This window comes from Botrytis cinerea, chromosome 12, assembly GCF_000143535.2.
Source record: "Botrytis cinerea B05.10 chromosome 12, complete sequence".
Lineage (NCBI taxonomy): Eukaryota > Fungi > Ascomycota > Leotiomycetes > Helotiales > Sclerotiniaceae > Botrytis > Botrytis cinerea.
Genome location: NC_037321.1, coordinates 1,082,652 through 1,099,700, shown reverse-complemented (window position 1 = coordinate 1,099,700; position 17,049 = coordinate 1,082,652). Strand labels below are relative to the sequence as shown.

The window sequence follows — 17,049 nt, the reverse complement described above, 5'->3', positions numbered from 1 at the left end:
CAAGCCCCTCCTCACACACACAATTCAAAAACAAGACACAAGTAAGCTCACCGGATATACAATCACTGCTACACTCATGAGAATTAATGATCGTAATATTCTTATCACCTCTGGCCACTAATCAAATATAAAGGAGCCCACCCCAAGCAGCTGAGTTCACACTATCATACATACACACAATACAAGAATCTTATCATCCATCCATGCTAGATTGTCGCCACACGTTGTTTCCCCAATGAGCTGCGCAACGAGCACGCGTTCCGTCCATGAATCTAACTAGTCATCATCCAAATCGATCCGAATTTTTCTTCCATACCATTCTCATTCCCACGTAACTAAAATGAAATTTCAGGAAATTCAAGATATCAAATCAACAAAACAAAATTCTTGTTTGGCGTTTGCTCTTGTTTCATTAAACTCCAGAAGTAAATTCGAAAAAATTTCATTAAATTGTCTCGTCAAAAATCGCATTGTCCATAAATCTCGTCAAATAATAATTATAAATCTCAACGCCATACAGACCAATGCAACACTTTTATTACAAACCCTCTTCTGGGCTCAAGGGTTTTTGCGGCTGAAGATACGCGGTAGGGACTTTGGGAACTCGTGGCGACCGAGGAGGTTGTGAGATACCTCTCCTTTCTGCTCGTAGGCTTTCTCGAAAACGTTCATTGTCTCGTGATCTGCCTCCAGTGAGTCGTCGCATGCCTAATCTGGTACCGGCTGCGAGGGGCTTGATCATATTCTCAAGGAAAAACGACCCTTCCCCTGATGCTGTTGCACGGTCCTCTTCACCATCTGAGAAAACATCTTCGCTGAAGTCATCATCTGACATGTAAGTTATACTGGGATGGCCTGATGATGTCGAAGGTGATGTCAAAGCACGCGCGTGTAAACTCGGTCGAGAGGTAGGGACGAGATTGAAAGCAGCCGGGGTCATGGCGTTATTTGATTCCCGCGTTGGCCGCAAATCAGCAAAGCCATTTTGAAACGTAGAATTGGTTGCTGAATGAGTGAGAGACTGATGAAGAATAGGTAAAGTTTGTTCGTCATATAATTGAGCCGCAGCGGAATCGAAGTTTTCGCCCGAAAACCCAACTTCTGTAATGGTTCTTGAGGACCTGCCATCACTAGTGGGACTCTGCAAGCTATCTTCAAAGAAGTCGTCCAAGCTGTCCAGCTTCATCATAAGGTCACCAATATTGCCATCGCCTCGAGCCTCGTCCGACATCATAGTCTCAGTTCTCTCAGGTTGCGGGAAATAACCGTATTGGAAGTCATCCACATGAAATTCCACATCTGGGGTTGCGGCAACTTCATGATCCGTATTCTTAGTACTCTGGCACATGTAAAATACAGCATGAACATTAGATCTTGTGATACTAGCTTGTTTCGCAGGCATGGGAATTGACCAGCCGGAATCTTCTGGGATACCAAAGAGACTCTGAGTGTTGTCATATTCTTTCCTCATCGCCCTTGAAGAGGATCTCGTCATGCTCATACGTAAATGGTGCTTGTCCATCGGAGTCCCAGTCATGGTCATGATCTTGTCTAGTACTTCAAGAGCTTCCATACAAAACTCTGTTTGAAGCAGTCTTAGGAGGGGCGAGATAAGATCAGGCCCATGAGAAGCAATCTCCGACTTTTTCATGTCGATGTCAGGAATGATAGCACATAAAATGCGCATCGTCTTTAACTTAAACCACGGTATGCTATTCGTTAAAGAACCCATGACGAATGTCAAACTACGGAATTCCCATTTTGGGAAGAAAGACTCGCGAAGAGCAGAAACCAGTTGCGCCAGGAAATCTTTGCTAGAACGGTAACGCGACCCAGCGAACCCAATAAGAGCCCGCGAGATAGTGCTACAGCCTTGTGCCTCTGCAACACCCGCGAGAATCTCAGCAGTTTGTATGCTCTTCTGATCAATATTTGGTTGGTCCATAGCATTTAGAAAGCCAGGGAAGTTAGCCAACACCGCAAACAACAATCGACTGTCGTCTCCAATGAGCTCGTCACTCGGCAGTGTAATGAGCTTATTGAGAGTTGCGAGTGTCATGTCAAGACAGGCAGATGAACGAACACCCTTGTAAACCAAAGCTTGGACTCCTCCGAAAGAACCCTCCCAATTTGTAGGTCTTCCTTCAGCAAGTAAATCTCTAACCGAGGGATCATCCAGATCAAGTTTTGCCAGGAGTTCTTCGAGCATATGACCAGCTTCTAGAAATTCTTGTTCATTTATCGTATCCAGACAAGCACATGTTGTCCAGAAAAGTTGAGGGAAAGTGAGCAAGTCGGCAGGCTGGAGTTTACGAATGAGCGTCCGCAATGTCGTGAGTATCTCAATAGAAAATAATTGGGTAGAGTTTTCCAAGTCGGCAATGGTATTTGAAAGTCTTATCAACATATCAGCAAGCATAGACTGGTCGAGTGAAGTGAGAGTGCATCGGAAGACCTGAAATGATCGGCATGCAAGATGTCGGACAGGACAAGAAGTTGCCCAAGTCAACGATAATTTGGCCCACTGCTCTTGTATGCCAGGATATTTCACTTCGAAATCCCTCACCACCTCACTGGTGAGAAGCTCCATGCCTGGAGGAACTTTGTTCTCTTGGTCGTATACCTTGCCGCTGTTATCGTCGTAATGCCAGATAACTTTAGGATCATGACGCCGAATTGATTCGATGAAATCTTCGATTGAATTCTTACTTGGGTTAGTACTCTCGTCATCAATCTGAGAAATCACCAGCTCATGTATCAGATGAATCAACATTTCTCGAGCTTGTTCTTGAACCAGTGGTATATAATGATCCCAAAGGACAGCCACTACTTGCAAAAGAAGGGGAACGTTGTCTGCCACGAGCTGAACAGGTGATACCATCAAATCGACGAGTAGTATGAGAGACAGTTGACCCAATGAGAGTCCTGTTTGTTTATTTCCAATTGGCAACGCCTCCGAGAGTTCTGCCATATACGGCAGCTTTCCAACATCAGGCGGAGGTGGCAAAAATTCGCGTTTCTCATTGGGGACCATAGCTTTCGGTGTGATCTGCATCAACAAAAACTCCACGACTTTACCTCCAGCAGGAGTGCTGGACAAGAATACTACAATTTGCTTTGCATACTCCACAAAATTTTGTTCTCGCCTGTCGAGACACAATGACATGATGAAATCTAGTACTAATTGAACATTCCCAGCATGAGGACCTGTGGCAAGCGCCTGCCACAAAGCCTGTACTTCATTGTGAAGAGTGCTACTGCATCTAATCGTTATCTCAAACAGATTTGCCAATAAAACATACGATTGCGCAGTTGGCCCGCCATTCGGATCCAATTGCAGTTCTATAATTTGAATCCATGGCAGAATGGCGGCAACCATGTTTCTTTGTGGTCCAGCCTGCAGCTCTTTGAAATACATAGTGAACTCAGAGAAAATCATAAATGCCAATTCGGAATGGTTAGTTGACAATCGCTTCGAAATTTCGAATTGAGCGAGCTTGTACACCGCTTTTGTTTTATCTGAAATGCTGATGTCAAAGTCTTGTATTTTAGAGCTTCTTTGCTGTCTCTCTTCTAAAGCACGAAGTATACGGGCAGACTTGATGCGGATATCGCCCAATTCGCTTCCAAGTGTGTAAAGTCCAATACCTAGCAATCTCCAAAAGGGCATTGGATAGTCTGGATACTCAATTAGTACCTCGGTCACAACTCCAAAATAGCTCTGGAGTACTTTGGCTGCTTCCGCAAGATAACACCTAGTGATAGAATGCTCTAGGAGGTAGGGAAATTCCTTGTTGTGTACTATCAAGTTTTTCAAAGCTCGTCGCCCAATGACATGCATCCGATCACTGCCAGTGTTGAATATCGTATCTACCCATGAGAGCATGCGTCGAATATCGAATTGCAGATTGGCTCCACTTTCTGTTGTTATGCTGACACGACCTCCGCACAATGCAGCCATTGCGCTAAGAGCTGCGGTCCGAAGGTTCCTTTTTTCGATTTCCATGGCAGCCGTTACAACTCCCCGTTCACCGAGTGATTGTTGGTTGATCATAGATTGTCTCATATTGTCCTCTCGCTGTCGTATTTGGTTCTGGTTAGGGGAATAGCCGCACCAGTCCTCCATAAGCGCAAAGGAAGACTTCCTAGACTCGAATGTCATCCACCGAGAAGGGTCTTTGGTAAGATTGATGCCCTCAAAGAGTTCTTCCATTAATCCACAGTAGTGACGACGGAGCTTTTGGAACTCCCAATCCAGTTGAACATCTCCGTCCATCAGGAAAATCTTCAGGTCCTTTGTGTAGATAACAAGGTTGTTTAGAATCCAATCGTCTTCGTAAACCTCCTTCTCTTTCAAGAACGAAGCTGTTAATTTGTATACATGAGTAACTTCAGTTCTTAGCAAATCAGTTCTCCTGTTTCGTCTAGGGCCACTAGAACTTCGTTGGTGAATACGAGCGCGTGCGTCATCATTGCATCGGCTTACTACGCCTTGTAGTTCTTCTAGTAGTGTCTTATATATATTAATATTGATCGCTCCAAGTGCCACAACCACTGCATCTCGAATTGAAGCTGGGCCCACGGAGAGTAACGGAATGAGATACTTGAAGAGGATCCTTGCGGAGGTGATTTTTTCCAATGTTTGACTTGGCTTTGATCCCTTTCGATAGTGTTGCGTTATTGGCGGCGATGATTGTTGTTGGCCACCCTTGTCAGAGAGTGTGGTACATGCAACGATAAGATAAAGCTTCCACTGTTCAATCAGTACTTCTGGTGGAGTGGTTGATGACCTCGACAATAAACGGCCGCTACCAGTGTCATAGCCGTATTGCGGGCCACGATTTGCTTCCGACAATACAAGGATACCTCTGTACATCTGAAGAATCCGATTGCATATTAGCTCCCGTCCCAGCGTCACGGCGAATGGGCAACGATCGTAACTGATTCGTATTAAATTTGGAAAGATTTTGAACCATAGAGTGGTGTCATAAGAGACATCGCTGCTGCAAAGCTCAATCAAATCACTCTCGTTTCTTTCTGACAGGTCTGTCTTCTGTAAGCCACGTTGTAGTCTACTTCGCTCTGCAACAGACAAGGTCTCGTCATTGAAATCCATTACCCCTTTGGCATCCCCTTCAAGGATATGTATCAATCGACCATTGTCCTTACCCAAAGCAGTGTCAAATTCTGTGATTAGACGCAAGACGGTAACCGCAAACGCACGTACTCGCCTTGACTGCGAACACAAGAAGAACAAGCCATGCGATTCAACCTCGTCAACATGTGCCCAGATCCCAGATAGATCTAGTTGAACGCCCCTCTTATCAGCAGACCCATCTTCTGAGATATCTAATGCAGCGTCTTTCATTTTATTTTTGATTTCTTCAATCCAGATCTGAAGTAGCTCCACATAAAGCTTCAGAGTATTCTCGATGTGTCCTGGACCAAGCATACCACCATCAGACATAGTAGAATATCTGTCATCAAAAGTGAAGATGAATCGAGCAAACCCAATAGTAACCGGCTGAGCGTGAGACTGTCTAGCAATCGACTTCAAAGACTGTGCGGATGACTCTGCAATGTTATACTGCACGTGAGCGGTGCCGGTGCAGAGGAGATTCACGAGAATGTTAAATGGTATATCGGCCGATAAACACCTAGGTAATGCTTGCACTGCAACATGCAATAGCTCATAGAATCCTTGTTTTTGCTCTGATGGAGTTAGGTGGTCGTCTCGCCGAAAGTTGAAGCTCTCAGCCAGTGGGGTTTTGGGTATGGGTCCATTGAATTTTTCGTCCAACACGGCTTGACCCCCAAAAGTATTGTCGCAGATGATAGTAATTTTTCCTAGAATTTCACAAAACTTTGCGTAATATTCTCTGGCAACATCACCAAGTGCATTAGTAATTACGGGTCGCGAGAGTCTTTCTTCGCGGTTGGGGACTACTAGAGACGGGGTAATGGGGCTGCGAGGTGCTGTCATGATAGGTGAAGTCGGCATTCTTTCGAACACCGGCAACTGTGAATAGTGCTGTGGAAATGGTGGGCAACCTTGTTCGCCCTTCTCTAGATCTGACATGATGGCAAGGAAAGCTCGGATCCCTACAACCATTTTTTCTGGTTCTAACTGTTCGACTTTCAGTTCCCGCCCAGAAGCGAATAAATCTGCATTGATTAAGGGGAAGACTATTGTCCGGAAACAGAAATCCTGATACTTAAAACCAATGATGCGTATGATCTGGATTAACGGTTCGATGATTGATGAATCCGTTGAGATGTAGGACTTCTTGCCAGGAGGTAATACGAGTCTCATAACATCTTCTAGCTTTTTGATTGTGACGTTTGTAGTTTCGTTTGTGCGATGTAAATAGGTCCAGAGAAGCCTTGATATCACCTGTAGACAAATGGGTCTAGTTCTTGGTTCCTTCATTTTTGTCTGCAGGGGTAATACTAGCTGAAGCCATTGTGTTGAGAAGGTATCTGTGGGGGAAACGCAGAGCAAAGTCGCTGTCAAAGGAAACGCAACAGCCCAGTGACGAGGTTTAATGAACATCGAAGCCAGTCTAGGACCTATGGTTGCTAATACTTCAGTCCACTTTGGCATGTTGAGTTCCGTATTTGCTGTGGCAGCAATTGGCAAAAGAAGTATTTCAAGCGCCATACAATAGGCGTATTTCAGTTGTTGCCCATGAGATTTCAGAAAGAATTTACCAAGATTGATCATGAAATCGCAAGATTGGTCCCACGCTTCCTCAGGATATGCTTTGAGACGAATATGCTTCATACCACCGAGAACTAAAACCATTCGCCCTTCGATATCCCTATTTACCGGACTTTTGATCACTAGATCCTTCTGCGACTTCTCGAGGTCTGCTATGAAGCGATCAGTGACACTATCGAAATTGATCTCAGCCATAACGCCAAGCAATTGACTGAATAAGAACCAGTTGGCCATCTTGAGAGGTGAAGTACTCAGTTGATCTGCGTCGGCGATCTTCAGCTGTCCGAAAATAATGCCTTCTAGCTTTTCTTCCATCTCAGGAGTTATGCGAGCCAAGGTACTTTGGCCAATGACTTCCATCAAGACTCGGCACAGTATAAATATTGAAGCTGTTGAGCGTCGTTCTGCTTGTGCGACAAACTCCTGCCGTGCAGCGATAGTTGGCAGACCAGCCATTAGATCGTCTTGATGCATATGAGGCGGCTCAGTGTTCCTCCGAGGGAGTTGGCCTGGGAGCAAATTGCCGCGAGACTATAAGGTTTCATCAGCAGCGGACATAGACACTTGGAAATATCAAGCATACCTGTTGAAGCTGAATCCTAGCCTCATTGGCAGCATCGCTCTTGTTTTTCCGCCATAGCATCATGGAATCAATGAGAGGCTTAGGTTTTTGGCTTGCGATGTGACCCAAAGCAGAAATCAGTTGATCAAATGCGGGGTCTACTCCCATTCCGCATATATGTTCAATTTGAGGTTCTGGGTCCAGTGGTAAAGTAACACACTGTGATATCTTTTCCTCTGCTTGTGCAATAAACTGGAGCATGACATTAGAAAGTATGCCAACAAAATGGTCAAGGAGAACTGACTGAAGTGAACAAGACATGCAGAGCATACTCGCCAACAGTTTTCAACTCGTCCTTATGATGTCTTGAATGGGAATGATGATGCGCATGGCTTCTACGACTCCTCCCACTATTACTATTACCACGCTCCATATTTCTCTGCGTGTTGCCTGATGGCGCATTTTCGGCCGCTGAAGGGCTCCGGGAGGGTACAAAAGTTGTATTCGAGCTAAAAGAAGTGCCGCTGGTCATGCTGGATGCGCTGGAGGAGAAATTCGAATCGCCCATGACCGATGCATCTGTCCAATCTCCACCTGCAGCAGCAATTATCTGCGGGCTCAGCGGGCTAGTAGATGAACTCCCAAAGCTCCCATTCCTGGATCGCTGTATGCCATTAACGATGCTAGTATTTCGGTGATGGCTCTTCGCATCTGCATCTATCGACCCCCCTCTCGTGCTACCTGCGTAGAGTCGCGGCGACAAATTGGCCGGCTGAGAAGGCGACTCGGAGAAAGCGGCCTTGAGTCCTGCGAAAAAGGACTGATTCGAACTGGGCTCTCGAGAGTGAACGACGGATCTCGAGTTGGCGGTATGCGAGCGTTTCAAGGTTGCAGGGTACGTAGTCACATCAATGTCGATGGGCGAGAAGTTTTCAGTTATACCTTCAGCACGATAATCTGGAGATGATGCTTGAGAGAAGTATCAGCAAGGATATGTCTCATATGTAAATAAGGGCTGGTCCCCTAAAAATGCAATGCAATGCTTTGCGTTAAGTTCTGAGGGTCGGGAAGTTTGAGCTAAAACATCCTAACGGGCATGGTACTCACTCATTCTGTCACGGGATATTGCCCATATAATTCTCTCTACATTCTCTACTTCCTTGTTCCTCTCATGATTAGAATGGCTAGCTATAGCAATATAGTTGCTGGTATTGTCGCCGCTTCAATCCGTACTCTTTTCAACGTTCTGACGCTCTAAATCTACGATTTCAAGAATATCGCGAATGTTCATAGCAGGCCATGTGTTAGCAGCCAATGATTGTCCAACCCCTGGAACAGACCCCTGATGGCGCTGAGGCAGCCCCAGCCCAGCCCAGCCCATGGAACATCCAATACGATGTAAATCGCAGGGAGAATTATCCATACGAGGCACATGCACACATGTAAATATATATATCTACGCACAGAATAATTGCATGGCACTCTTCACGGGGGCTCAACGACAGCAATACTAGACCAGGACACGGACTGACTGTTCAGGCTGTTGCGCTGGAGTATATTTCAATCCTCCCTTGCTACTCAGTTCTTCTCTGCGCACCGGCCATTCATGACTCGGGTGTGATAACAAGACTAAGAGTGTTCAAAATAAGAATCGATAGTGCCTACAACCACCACCTACCTAGGTCGTTATGAGAGAGACTGCAATTATTCATATGCAGAGTAGTAGTAGTAGTAGTAGTGGTGGTGGTGGTGGTACGGAGGGGAGATGAGCTGGCACGGATCCTTTTCTTCCCTTCCCTTCCCTTCCCTTCCCTTGCCCTGCTTTGCCTTGCCTTTCCACGATTCGCCAACAGGGCCGGGAGCATAGATCCCCTGTCTGCAATCGATAAAAGGATCTAGCTATACATGTGTTCTAAGTTCGAGATACATGCCTACTTTAATATCTCAGAACAGGTAGATGGCGGACACGGAGCAGCTGGATGAATCTCCGGCGAGTTCTCAGTTCAAGACATCTTGAACCTTGGAGGGCTCATCGATCGATACCTACCCCCCTATACTCTTTTTTGCAGAGAGTATTGACCACCAGAGTAAGCAGCCGCGATACCCTTTGAGTCCATGCTACACAAGCTGCGAGCAATATTGGATGTGTAAGATAGATACCTCCCTGGGCAGATATTGAGCAGTAGAAAAAACAACGAACCGATTCCTTCTCGTCGTGACTATCATGACAAGGTCTCTATCTGGTGGGTACATGCGGAGGATGTCGTAACAATCACCACCACCAAAGTATCCACCGTCCGTCGCCCCATCCACCCTTCATTTTCCTCGGAGTCAATATCAAAACCTTATTGAAGCATACAGAAGCTTATAATATGCCGGAATCATAACATACCGGATCCGATGTTTTACTGCAATTTGGAAAAGCTGATGATGCTAAAGTATCTCACCCACTCACCCACTCACCCACTCACCCACTCGGCACTACGCGGTACTCGCATGATCTTGGTTCTAGATCTGCCTACCGATATAAACTCCGAGGGCTCCAGAGGCCCAAGGTCAAATCATAAAGTTCCGCCCACCAGCCTGTCCCACCAAGCTACGTTGCCCCAAAGCGGAATGTCGGAGAGTCCGGCGGGATGCGCTTTTTCCCGTGCCCCTCGATGGCATCTAGTACCGCATGGAGATATCTGTGGTGAAGGGAGTTTTACGAAGGACATGCTGGAACGTTCGCATGCCTCGTTTCATGTTGAGTCAGTGAGTAGAGACGCGGAAAGGAACCGCGCATCCGCATAGAACGAAACGAACAAACATTGTAACACTGTCACTGCAAAGCCATGAATTGTCACTCTCGATCCTGATCCTGTTATCTATGGGCTACAAGGGGAGGATAGGTCGGATATTTCCATCTCCCTCGAAATCCGGACTCGTGATTGAACGCCCGCCCGCCGAGCCAGCATCCAATGTGCGGACAGTGTCCACGGCGCACACAGAGCACGATCCGTAGAAGTGCCCCATCCATGTGCCGGTATATAGATAGAAACCACGGCCCACAAAGTCCTTTGCTGAGCGAGTGTGCGCGTTGATGCTTCACATTCTCATTCTCACTCTCGTTCTCACTCTCATTCTTTTCCCCCCTGGAAAGTGCCCTTGATCCCAGTGCCAATCAGGTTGCTTGACGTGATACCGTTAGCGACACACCACCCTTGCGTCACCACCTCACCAATCTCGAGCCACACACACACACACACACACACATTCAGCCACACACACTGTTCCGCCACACCCCATCGCTCCTTCCCTTCACATCCACCACCACCATCACCACTTTCCAACTCACTCCGATCAATCTTCATTTTACTTTCAGTTAAGGTTTTCATCATACTTTCGGCCTCTTTTCGGACCCCGGTCAATCTTCCGACCGCTCCCGAGAGCATCCAATCATCAACTTTGCCTTTCCCTCTGCCGATGCCGTTGCTTTTACCTTTGCCTTTTGCCTTTGCCTCCACTGCCTTTCCGCGGATTACCCGTGCCCTCTTGGAAAGCAAGAGAACACTTCTCATGCAGACTTGACTCGGCTAGGCTTGTGATTGATCGTCCTCCAGGATCCAAAAGGTTGACCGTAGTTACAACATACATTTTGTACATGTGTACATAATAATTTATATCTGTCGATATTAAACCTTATCTCTTTTTTTTTCTCAAAAACACAGTCAGCACAGCGGCGACTTGACTCACCGACTAGCAAGTTGTCATTTCTTCTCAGCTCTTGTCTGAGCATAAGTTCTCTCGTATCCTCTCCGCCGTGTCTACGGTTATTCTCTCATTCATTTCCCTCTGAACCGTCGGCAGCTCTTCAAACTTCAAGATGGGTGGACAACTTGACGTCCTGGACATTGTCGTCCTTGGAGTTCTAGCTCTGGGAACGATAGCATACTTTACAAAGGGAAAATACTGGGGTGTCGTGAAGGATCCCTATGCTACCAGTTATGCCGCCACCAATGGAAACAAACCCGCAAAGACAAGAAACATCACTGAGAAGATGGACGAGTCCAACAAGAACTGCGTCGTCTTCTATGGTTCGCAGACTGGTACCGCAGAAGACTACGCTTCTCGATTGGCAAAGGAAGGCAAGAGTCGTTTCGGCTTGGAGACCATGGTGGCAGACTTGGAAGACTATGATTATGACACTCTCGACACCTTTGGAGAAGATAAAGTCGCAATCTTCGTATTGGCTACATATGGTGAAGGTGAACCAACCGATAACGCCGTTGATTTCTATGAATATTTCATGAATGAAGATGTTGAGTTTTCTAGTGGTGAGAAATCGCTTGCAAACCTCAAATTTGTTGCATTTGGTCTCGGAAACAACACCTACGAACACTACAACTCAATGGTCAGAAACGTCACAAAGGCTTTCGAGAAGCTCGGCGCTACAAGAATTGGTGAAGCCGGTGAGGGAGACGATGGAGCTGGTACTATGGAAGAAGACTTTTTGGCCTGGAAGGATCCAATGTGGACTGCATTGGCTGAAAAGATGGGACTCCAGGAACGTGAAGCTGTTTTTGAACCGGTTTTTGCTATTACAGACAGGGAAGAGTTGACAAAGGATTCCTCAGAGGTTTATCTCGGCGAGCCAAACAAGATGCATCTAGAGGGTACTTCAAAGGGTCCCTACAACGCTCACAACCCTTACATTGCACCTATTTCTGAATCCAAGGAGCTTTTCACTGTCAAGGACCGAAATTGTTTGCACTTGGAAATCGATATCAGTGGATCTAACCTCAGCTATCAAACCGGAGATCATATTGCAGTTTGGCCAACAAATGCTGGAAGAGAAGTGGACCGATTCCTCGATGTTACCGGGCTCTCTTCCAAAAAGGATTCTGTCATTACCGTTAAAGCATTGGATTCAACTGCAAAGGTCCCATTCCCTACCCCAACTACATACGATGCTATAGTTAGATATCACATGGAAATATGCGCACCTGTATCACGTCAATTCCTTGCCACTTTGGCTGCCTTTGCCCCAAATGACGCCATTAAGGCCGAAATGGAAAAGCTTGGTGGTGATAAAGATTACTTTCATCAGAAGATCAGCAACAACTATTTGAATATCGCTCAGGTTTTGCAGGAAGTTGGTGGTCAAGAAAAGTGGAGCGCCATCCCATTTTCTGCTTTCATTGAAGGTTTGGGCAAGATTCAACCTCGTTACTACTCTATCTCGTCTTCCTCGCTTGTACAAAAGAAAAAGATTTCCATTACGGCGGTTGTTGAGTCAACCGATATTCCTGGAAGAACCGATGCTTTGAAGGGTGTTACCACAAATTATCTCCTTGCATTGAAACAGAAGCAACATGGCGACGAACACCCCGATCCTCATGGCCTCACATATGAAATCACAGGACCACGCAACAAGTATGATGGCATTCACGTTCCGGTACACGTAAGACACTCCAACTTCAAGCTTCCATCCGATCCATCCAAGCCTGTCATCATGATTGGTCCTGGAACCGGTGTTGCACCTTTCAGGGCATTTGTCCAAGAGAGAGCTGCACAAGCAAAGGCTGGCGAAAATGTTGGACGAACAATCTTATTCTTTGGATGTAGAAAGTCTACAGAAGATTTCATGTACAAAGATGAATGGAAAGTAAGTAAATTCTTTTTAAGATTGAAATAGAGGAGCAGTTTAGCTAACATTTCACCAGGAATACGAAGAAGCCCTTGGCGACAAATTCTCGCTCATCACTGCATTCTCTCGTGAGGGCAAGGAAAAGGTCTATGTCCAGCACCGTCTCAAGGAACATGCCAAAGAAATCAACGATCTTCTTATGCAAAAGTCCTACTTCTATGTTTGTGGTGATGCCGCAAACATGGCTAGAGAAGTCAATACTGTTCTTGGCCAAATCATCTCAGAGCAACGTGGCATCCCAGAATCAAAGGCTGAGGATATTGTAAAAAGTATGCGATCCGCCAATCAATACCAGGTATGTTATACTTTAAGTTTTTACTGTCCCTTTCGCATTATCTACTCCTCCATTAAGTTGTCTGTCACTTCGTTCGACTACCCAGGTGGTGTATTGTCATGATTGGAGAAATTCCAGCTTTGAGAGGAACTTGATTAATTTCACTACCTACCGCACTGCATTCAATATTTAAGTCTTTCTTGTACAAACATAAACTAACACATGATTATAGGAGGATGTGTGGTCATAGATACATCATCTCTCGTTTCTACACACACCAATCTGTACATCCAAAAATTTCGTTCATCTTCCATATGACAACTGGTATTAAATACCATGCGGTCATCCAGCTCGCCTGCATAGTTTGCCTCTACCATACCTTGTACTCGCTTGCTTGTTTGCTACCTCACGCGCACAAAATTATCAAGCCACCAAATCGGATCAACTGGCTCAGAGATCTATCATTACTTGAGACTCGAAAGCGAAGCAAATTTAGTCTTTTTTCCTTTTCAGAATCAAACACAATATTTTCAATGGGTGGATCTAGACATGTTTGGATGGAGTTTGATTTTTTTGGCAAACAGATCTACCTACTCAAGACTTGATCGTTTGTTTGCAAGGATTGGATTTAGATTGTGATGGGTGCCCTCGTCTTATTCGTATGGTGGGGTTTTAAATGAATGTTTTATGGGTGAAATAGAGAGGGGTGGTATAGGACCTGGGATGGGATGGAACGAGAAGGGATGGGGAGGAGAAAATTGACACTGGTATATCATTTATACCCAGTACAGTACTCATGATGCGCGCATAAGAACATAGAAAGCAGATCTCACACGTGATTTTTTTGGTCTCTTTTTCAAACGTTTTTCTTGTTAGATAGGTTGGGCGGCGGGCATACAATACTTAGGTAGTCGATAGGCCAATTAAAAGATTCCAAATTACTACTTTTGCAGATAGGTATATCTTGAGCTTACAAGACGAATAATCTTTGGAGAATGACTATATCGATTATAAGAAGAGACCAAAAATTAGATGCTGATAATCTGTAAAGTTGAAAGGTAGAAGTTGGACTTTATTGGGCTTGGGGAAATTAAGATTCTTATAATTGTTGTTATTATTATTAGAGGGTGGAATTGAATGGAAAATTTAGGAGCATTTATTCATATAACCTTTTAGTTGAACAACTCGGTGGGAGGGGGGGGGGAGGTGGATGGTTGGATGGTTGTATAAAAATTGATTTTGGGGATGGGGATGGGGATGGGGTCAGGTAGGTGGATGGGTAGGTGGATGGGTAGGTGGATGGGTAGGTGGATAGATGTTGATTTCTTCAAGTGCTGGATTGAATTGAATTGAATTGAATTGATAGGATAGGATAGGATAGGATAGGATAGGATAGGATAGGATAGGATAGGATAGGATAGGATAGGATAGGATAGAATATCTCTATTAAGTGTGTGAATTTTATATTTGTTAGATGGATGGGTAATATAGATGAATGGATGGATGGGTACGTATATATATATATGTATGTAGGGAAGGAGGAAAGGAGGAAAGGAGGGAGTTGGGAAGTTGGCTTCTCTCATGCTGTGCTGTGCTGTGCTGTGCTATGCTATGCTATGCTATGCTATGCTATGCTATGCTATGCTATGAAGTTTGTGACATTGGGTTTGTTACTTTTGGGATTTGAGGTTTGAGGGCTGAATGAGTATCGAGGGCTCTCTCTCTCTGATGGTTGCTAGATCTCTAGATCGTATAGTCATCTATATATTGTCATGGAAAATCCCATATCATGTATAACTCACATGTATGTATAATATATCTTGACCACATCAATTTTCTCTGTAGATATATATATTCACCAGCATTTAAGTATTAAGCAATCGATTTGATTGTAACTTTGCCTAGTGCTGGAAAAGTTATGCAGTCTACAAGGAACTCACTCTTTCTTGATTGTGCGATTGCGTCACCTATTCGGGGTGTATATATATATATATATATGAGGATTGATCTTTTTGATCAATCATCAAGTCAATCTAGGATGTTACTATTTATTCTTTCTTGTTATTCCCTATCAAAGTGATACCGAGTGGCGTAGCTATCCTCTGTGATATATGTCTATATCTATATCTACATCCTAGATTTTACATAGAATTTACATTCAAAAGCCAAAGTAGAAGTGAGAAATCCTCAACCGTCCAATTTACCAAATGATACAAGACTACACTAAAACACAATACCTCTCACCAAGCACAACCTCCAGAAATCGAGGATCCTCTCAAAAATTCCTTATTTACCATATCTCAGAAAGATGTGTAGACAAACTGTATATACAAAACAGCATATATGTAAGGACGAGCTATAGCCAGTCCCCAGCCCCAAATCCCGCGAGAGAGATACCTATTTCCTCAGATTCGTCGTTTGCTCGCTCGCTCACTCCTTTTGCGAACATCTAGGCGAGGCTAAATGCGGGAGGGGACCGTAGCGAAGGTGGATACCCGGGACTGTGGGTGGATGAGTCGGATTGGGTGGAGAGGAAAGGATGCGTATTATATCATTATATGGGAATTATGGACTTTGAGTTCTGGATTGGGGATTGGTGTGTTTGGATTTTGGATGGTGGGTGGGTGGATAGATAGATGAGCGGATTGAAAATGATGGTACGAATCGTCGACTTCGTTGAGTTGAACTGAGCCTAGAGATTACCTTTGGTCATGACTAGCGCAACATGGTTGGAGTTGTATTGATGAAAGAGCAATTCATAACTCCGAGGCCATACTTTCCTTTGGCTACGCGGATGGATGGGTGGATGGACAAAGCTGTAGTTCTGATTGTATTTGGAACGCGGGGCCCAAGAGAAGTTCGGGTGAGGTGCATGGAAATTTGTATGGTCTTCAAACTGTAGCAACCCGTGAGGAAGGGCCGACCTGTTGACCCTGTTTATTGTTAAGCCGGGGTTTTGCACACGTTTGGAAATCTTTGCGGTGGGAGATAGGAGAGGAGAGGGGAGCAGTATTTTAACCTTGACGTTCGAGAATGGCGTCTATATATTCGATGCGTTTGTTCTTGCTTGTCCTCTATAGACCTAGCCGAAGATGAGTCAACAAATGGGGTTTCTATACAGTCGTGTGAAAATACTCAGGACGAGTTCTTTAGATGATCAATTTTGATTCAATCGTTCTCGGATCTCAGGGTGGTAATATCGTAGGTTGCATTATCAGAGGTGCATGGGTAGGATTTGGCGGGGTGATCCTGTAGATTGACAAGGAAGGGTTCTATGGTGTCTTTTTGGGACAAAAAGTGACAAAAACCAGCTTTTCAATAAAGATCACTAGTTTTTTAATATAAATCGATAATTTTAGATATAGATTACTAATTTCAATTGTATAATTATACAATCGCACTAATAATTTTCTTAGAAATTCTAAAAACTTATTTATTTAGAAATTCTAAAGACTTTTATATTTTTTAGAAATTCTATAGAAAATTATTAGTGTGATTATGCGATAGTGCGATTATACGATTGTGTAATTGTGTAATTATGCAATTGTACAATTATGTAATTATATAATTGAAATTAGCAATTTATATTAAAATACTAGCAATTTATATTAGAAACTAGCAATCTTTATTAAAAAGCTGGTTTTTGTTACTTTTTGTCCCAAAAAGACGCCATAGGGTTCCCACATTGCGCCATGATTGCTATCCATTAAAGTAGGGTCGTCTAGGGGTCCAGATTTTGAAATCGAGAATTCCTTCATCATACAGATTCAAGATGCCATTCCTGAGTTTGCGAGTTATTATTC

General features: G+C 44.5%; 2 protein-coding genes across 3 annotated transcripts; one reads left to right on the top strand and one right to left on the bottom strand.

Moving 5' to 3' along the window:
* Positions 1-77: 77 nt before the first annotated feature.
* Positions 78-8,747, bottom strand: Bctao3. Of its 2 annotated transcripts, XM_024696363.1 has the most exons (4): positions 8,391-8,747; positions 7,588-8,252; positions 7,305-7,535; positions 78-7,252 (listed from the first exon to the last, which is right to left on the bottom strand). In XM_024696363.1, exons 1-4 carry the CDS (start codon positions 8,392-8,394, stop codon positions 539-541), a joined length of 7,614 nt encoding a protein of 2,537 aa, XP_024552171.1. In that variant the 5' UTR covers positions 8,395-8,747; the 3' UTR covers positions 78-538. The 2 variants fall into 2 exon arrangements, with proteins under 2 accessions (XP_024552171.1, XP_024552172.1); XM_024696364.1 differs by lacking the exon at positions 8,391-8,747 and having other exon boundaries at positions 7,588-8,371.
* Positions 8,748-10,351: 1,604 nt separating this feature from the next.
* On the top strand, positions 10,352-14,245 carry Bccpr1. Its single transcript, XM_001558144.2, has 3 exons — positions 10,352-12,930; positions 12,989-13,267; positions 13,479-14,245. Exons 1-3 carry the CDS (start codon positions 11,149-11,151, stop codon positions 13,494-13,496), a joined length of 2,079 nt encoding a protein of 692 aa, XP_001558194.1. The 5' UTR covers positions 10,352-11,148; the 3' UTR covers positions 13,497-14,245.
* The last annotated feature ends 2,804 nt before the right edge of the window (positions 14,246-17,049 follow it).

Excerpts from the sequence above, each read along its gene's own strand:
- Bctao3 (XM_024696363.1), bottom strand. Across the intron at positions 7,536-7,587 it reads TGCATGTCTTGTTCACTTCA|TTTATTGCACAAGCAGAGGA; the intron begins GTCAGTTCTCCT and ends GTCATGCTCCAG. Across the intron at positions 7,253-7,304 it reads CTAGGATTCAGCTTCAACAG|TCTCGCGGCAATTTGCTCCC; the intron begins GTATGCTTGATA and ends GAAACCTTATAG.
- Bccpr1 (XM_001558144.2), top strand. The coding sequence starts at position 11,149 with ATGGGTGGACAACTTGACGTCCTGGACATTGTCGTCCTTGGAGTTCTA. Across the intron at positions 12,931-12,988 it reads TGTACAAAGATGAATGGAAA|GAATACGAAGAAGCCCTTGG; the intron begins GTAAGTAAATTC and ends ACATTTCACCAG.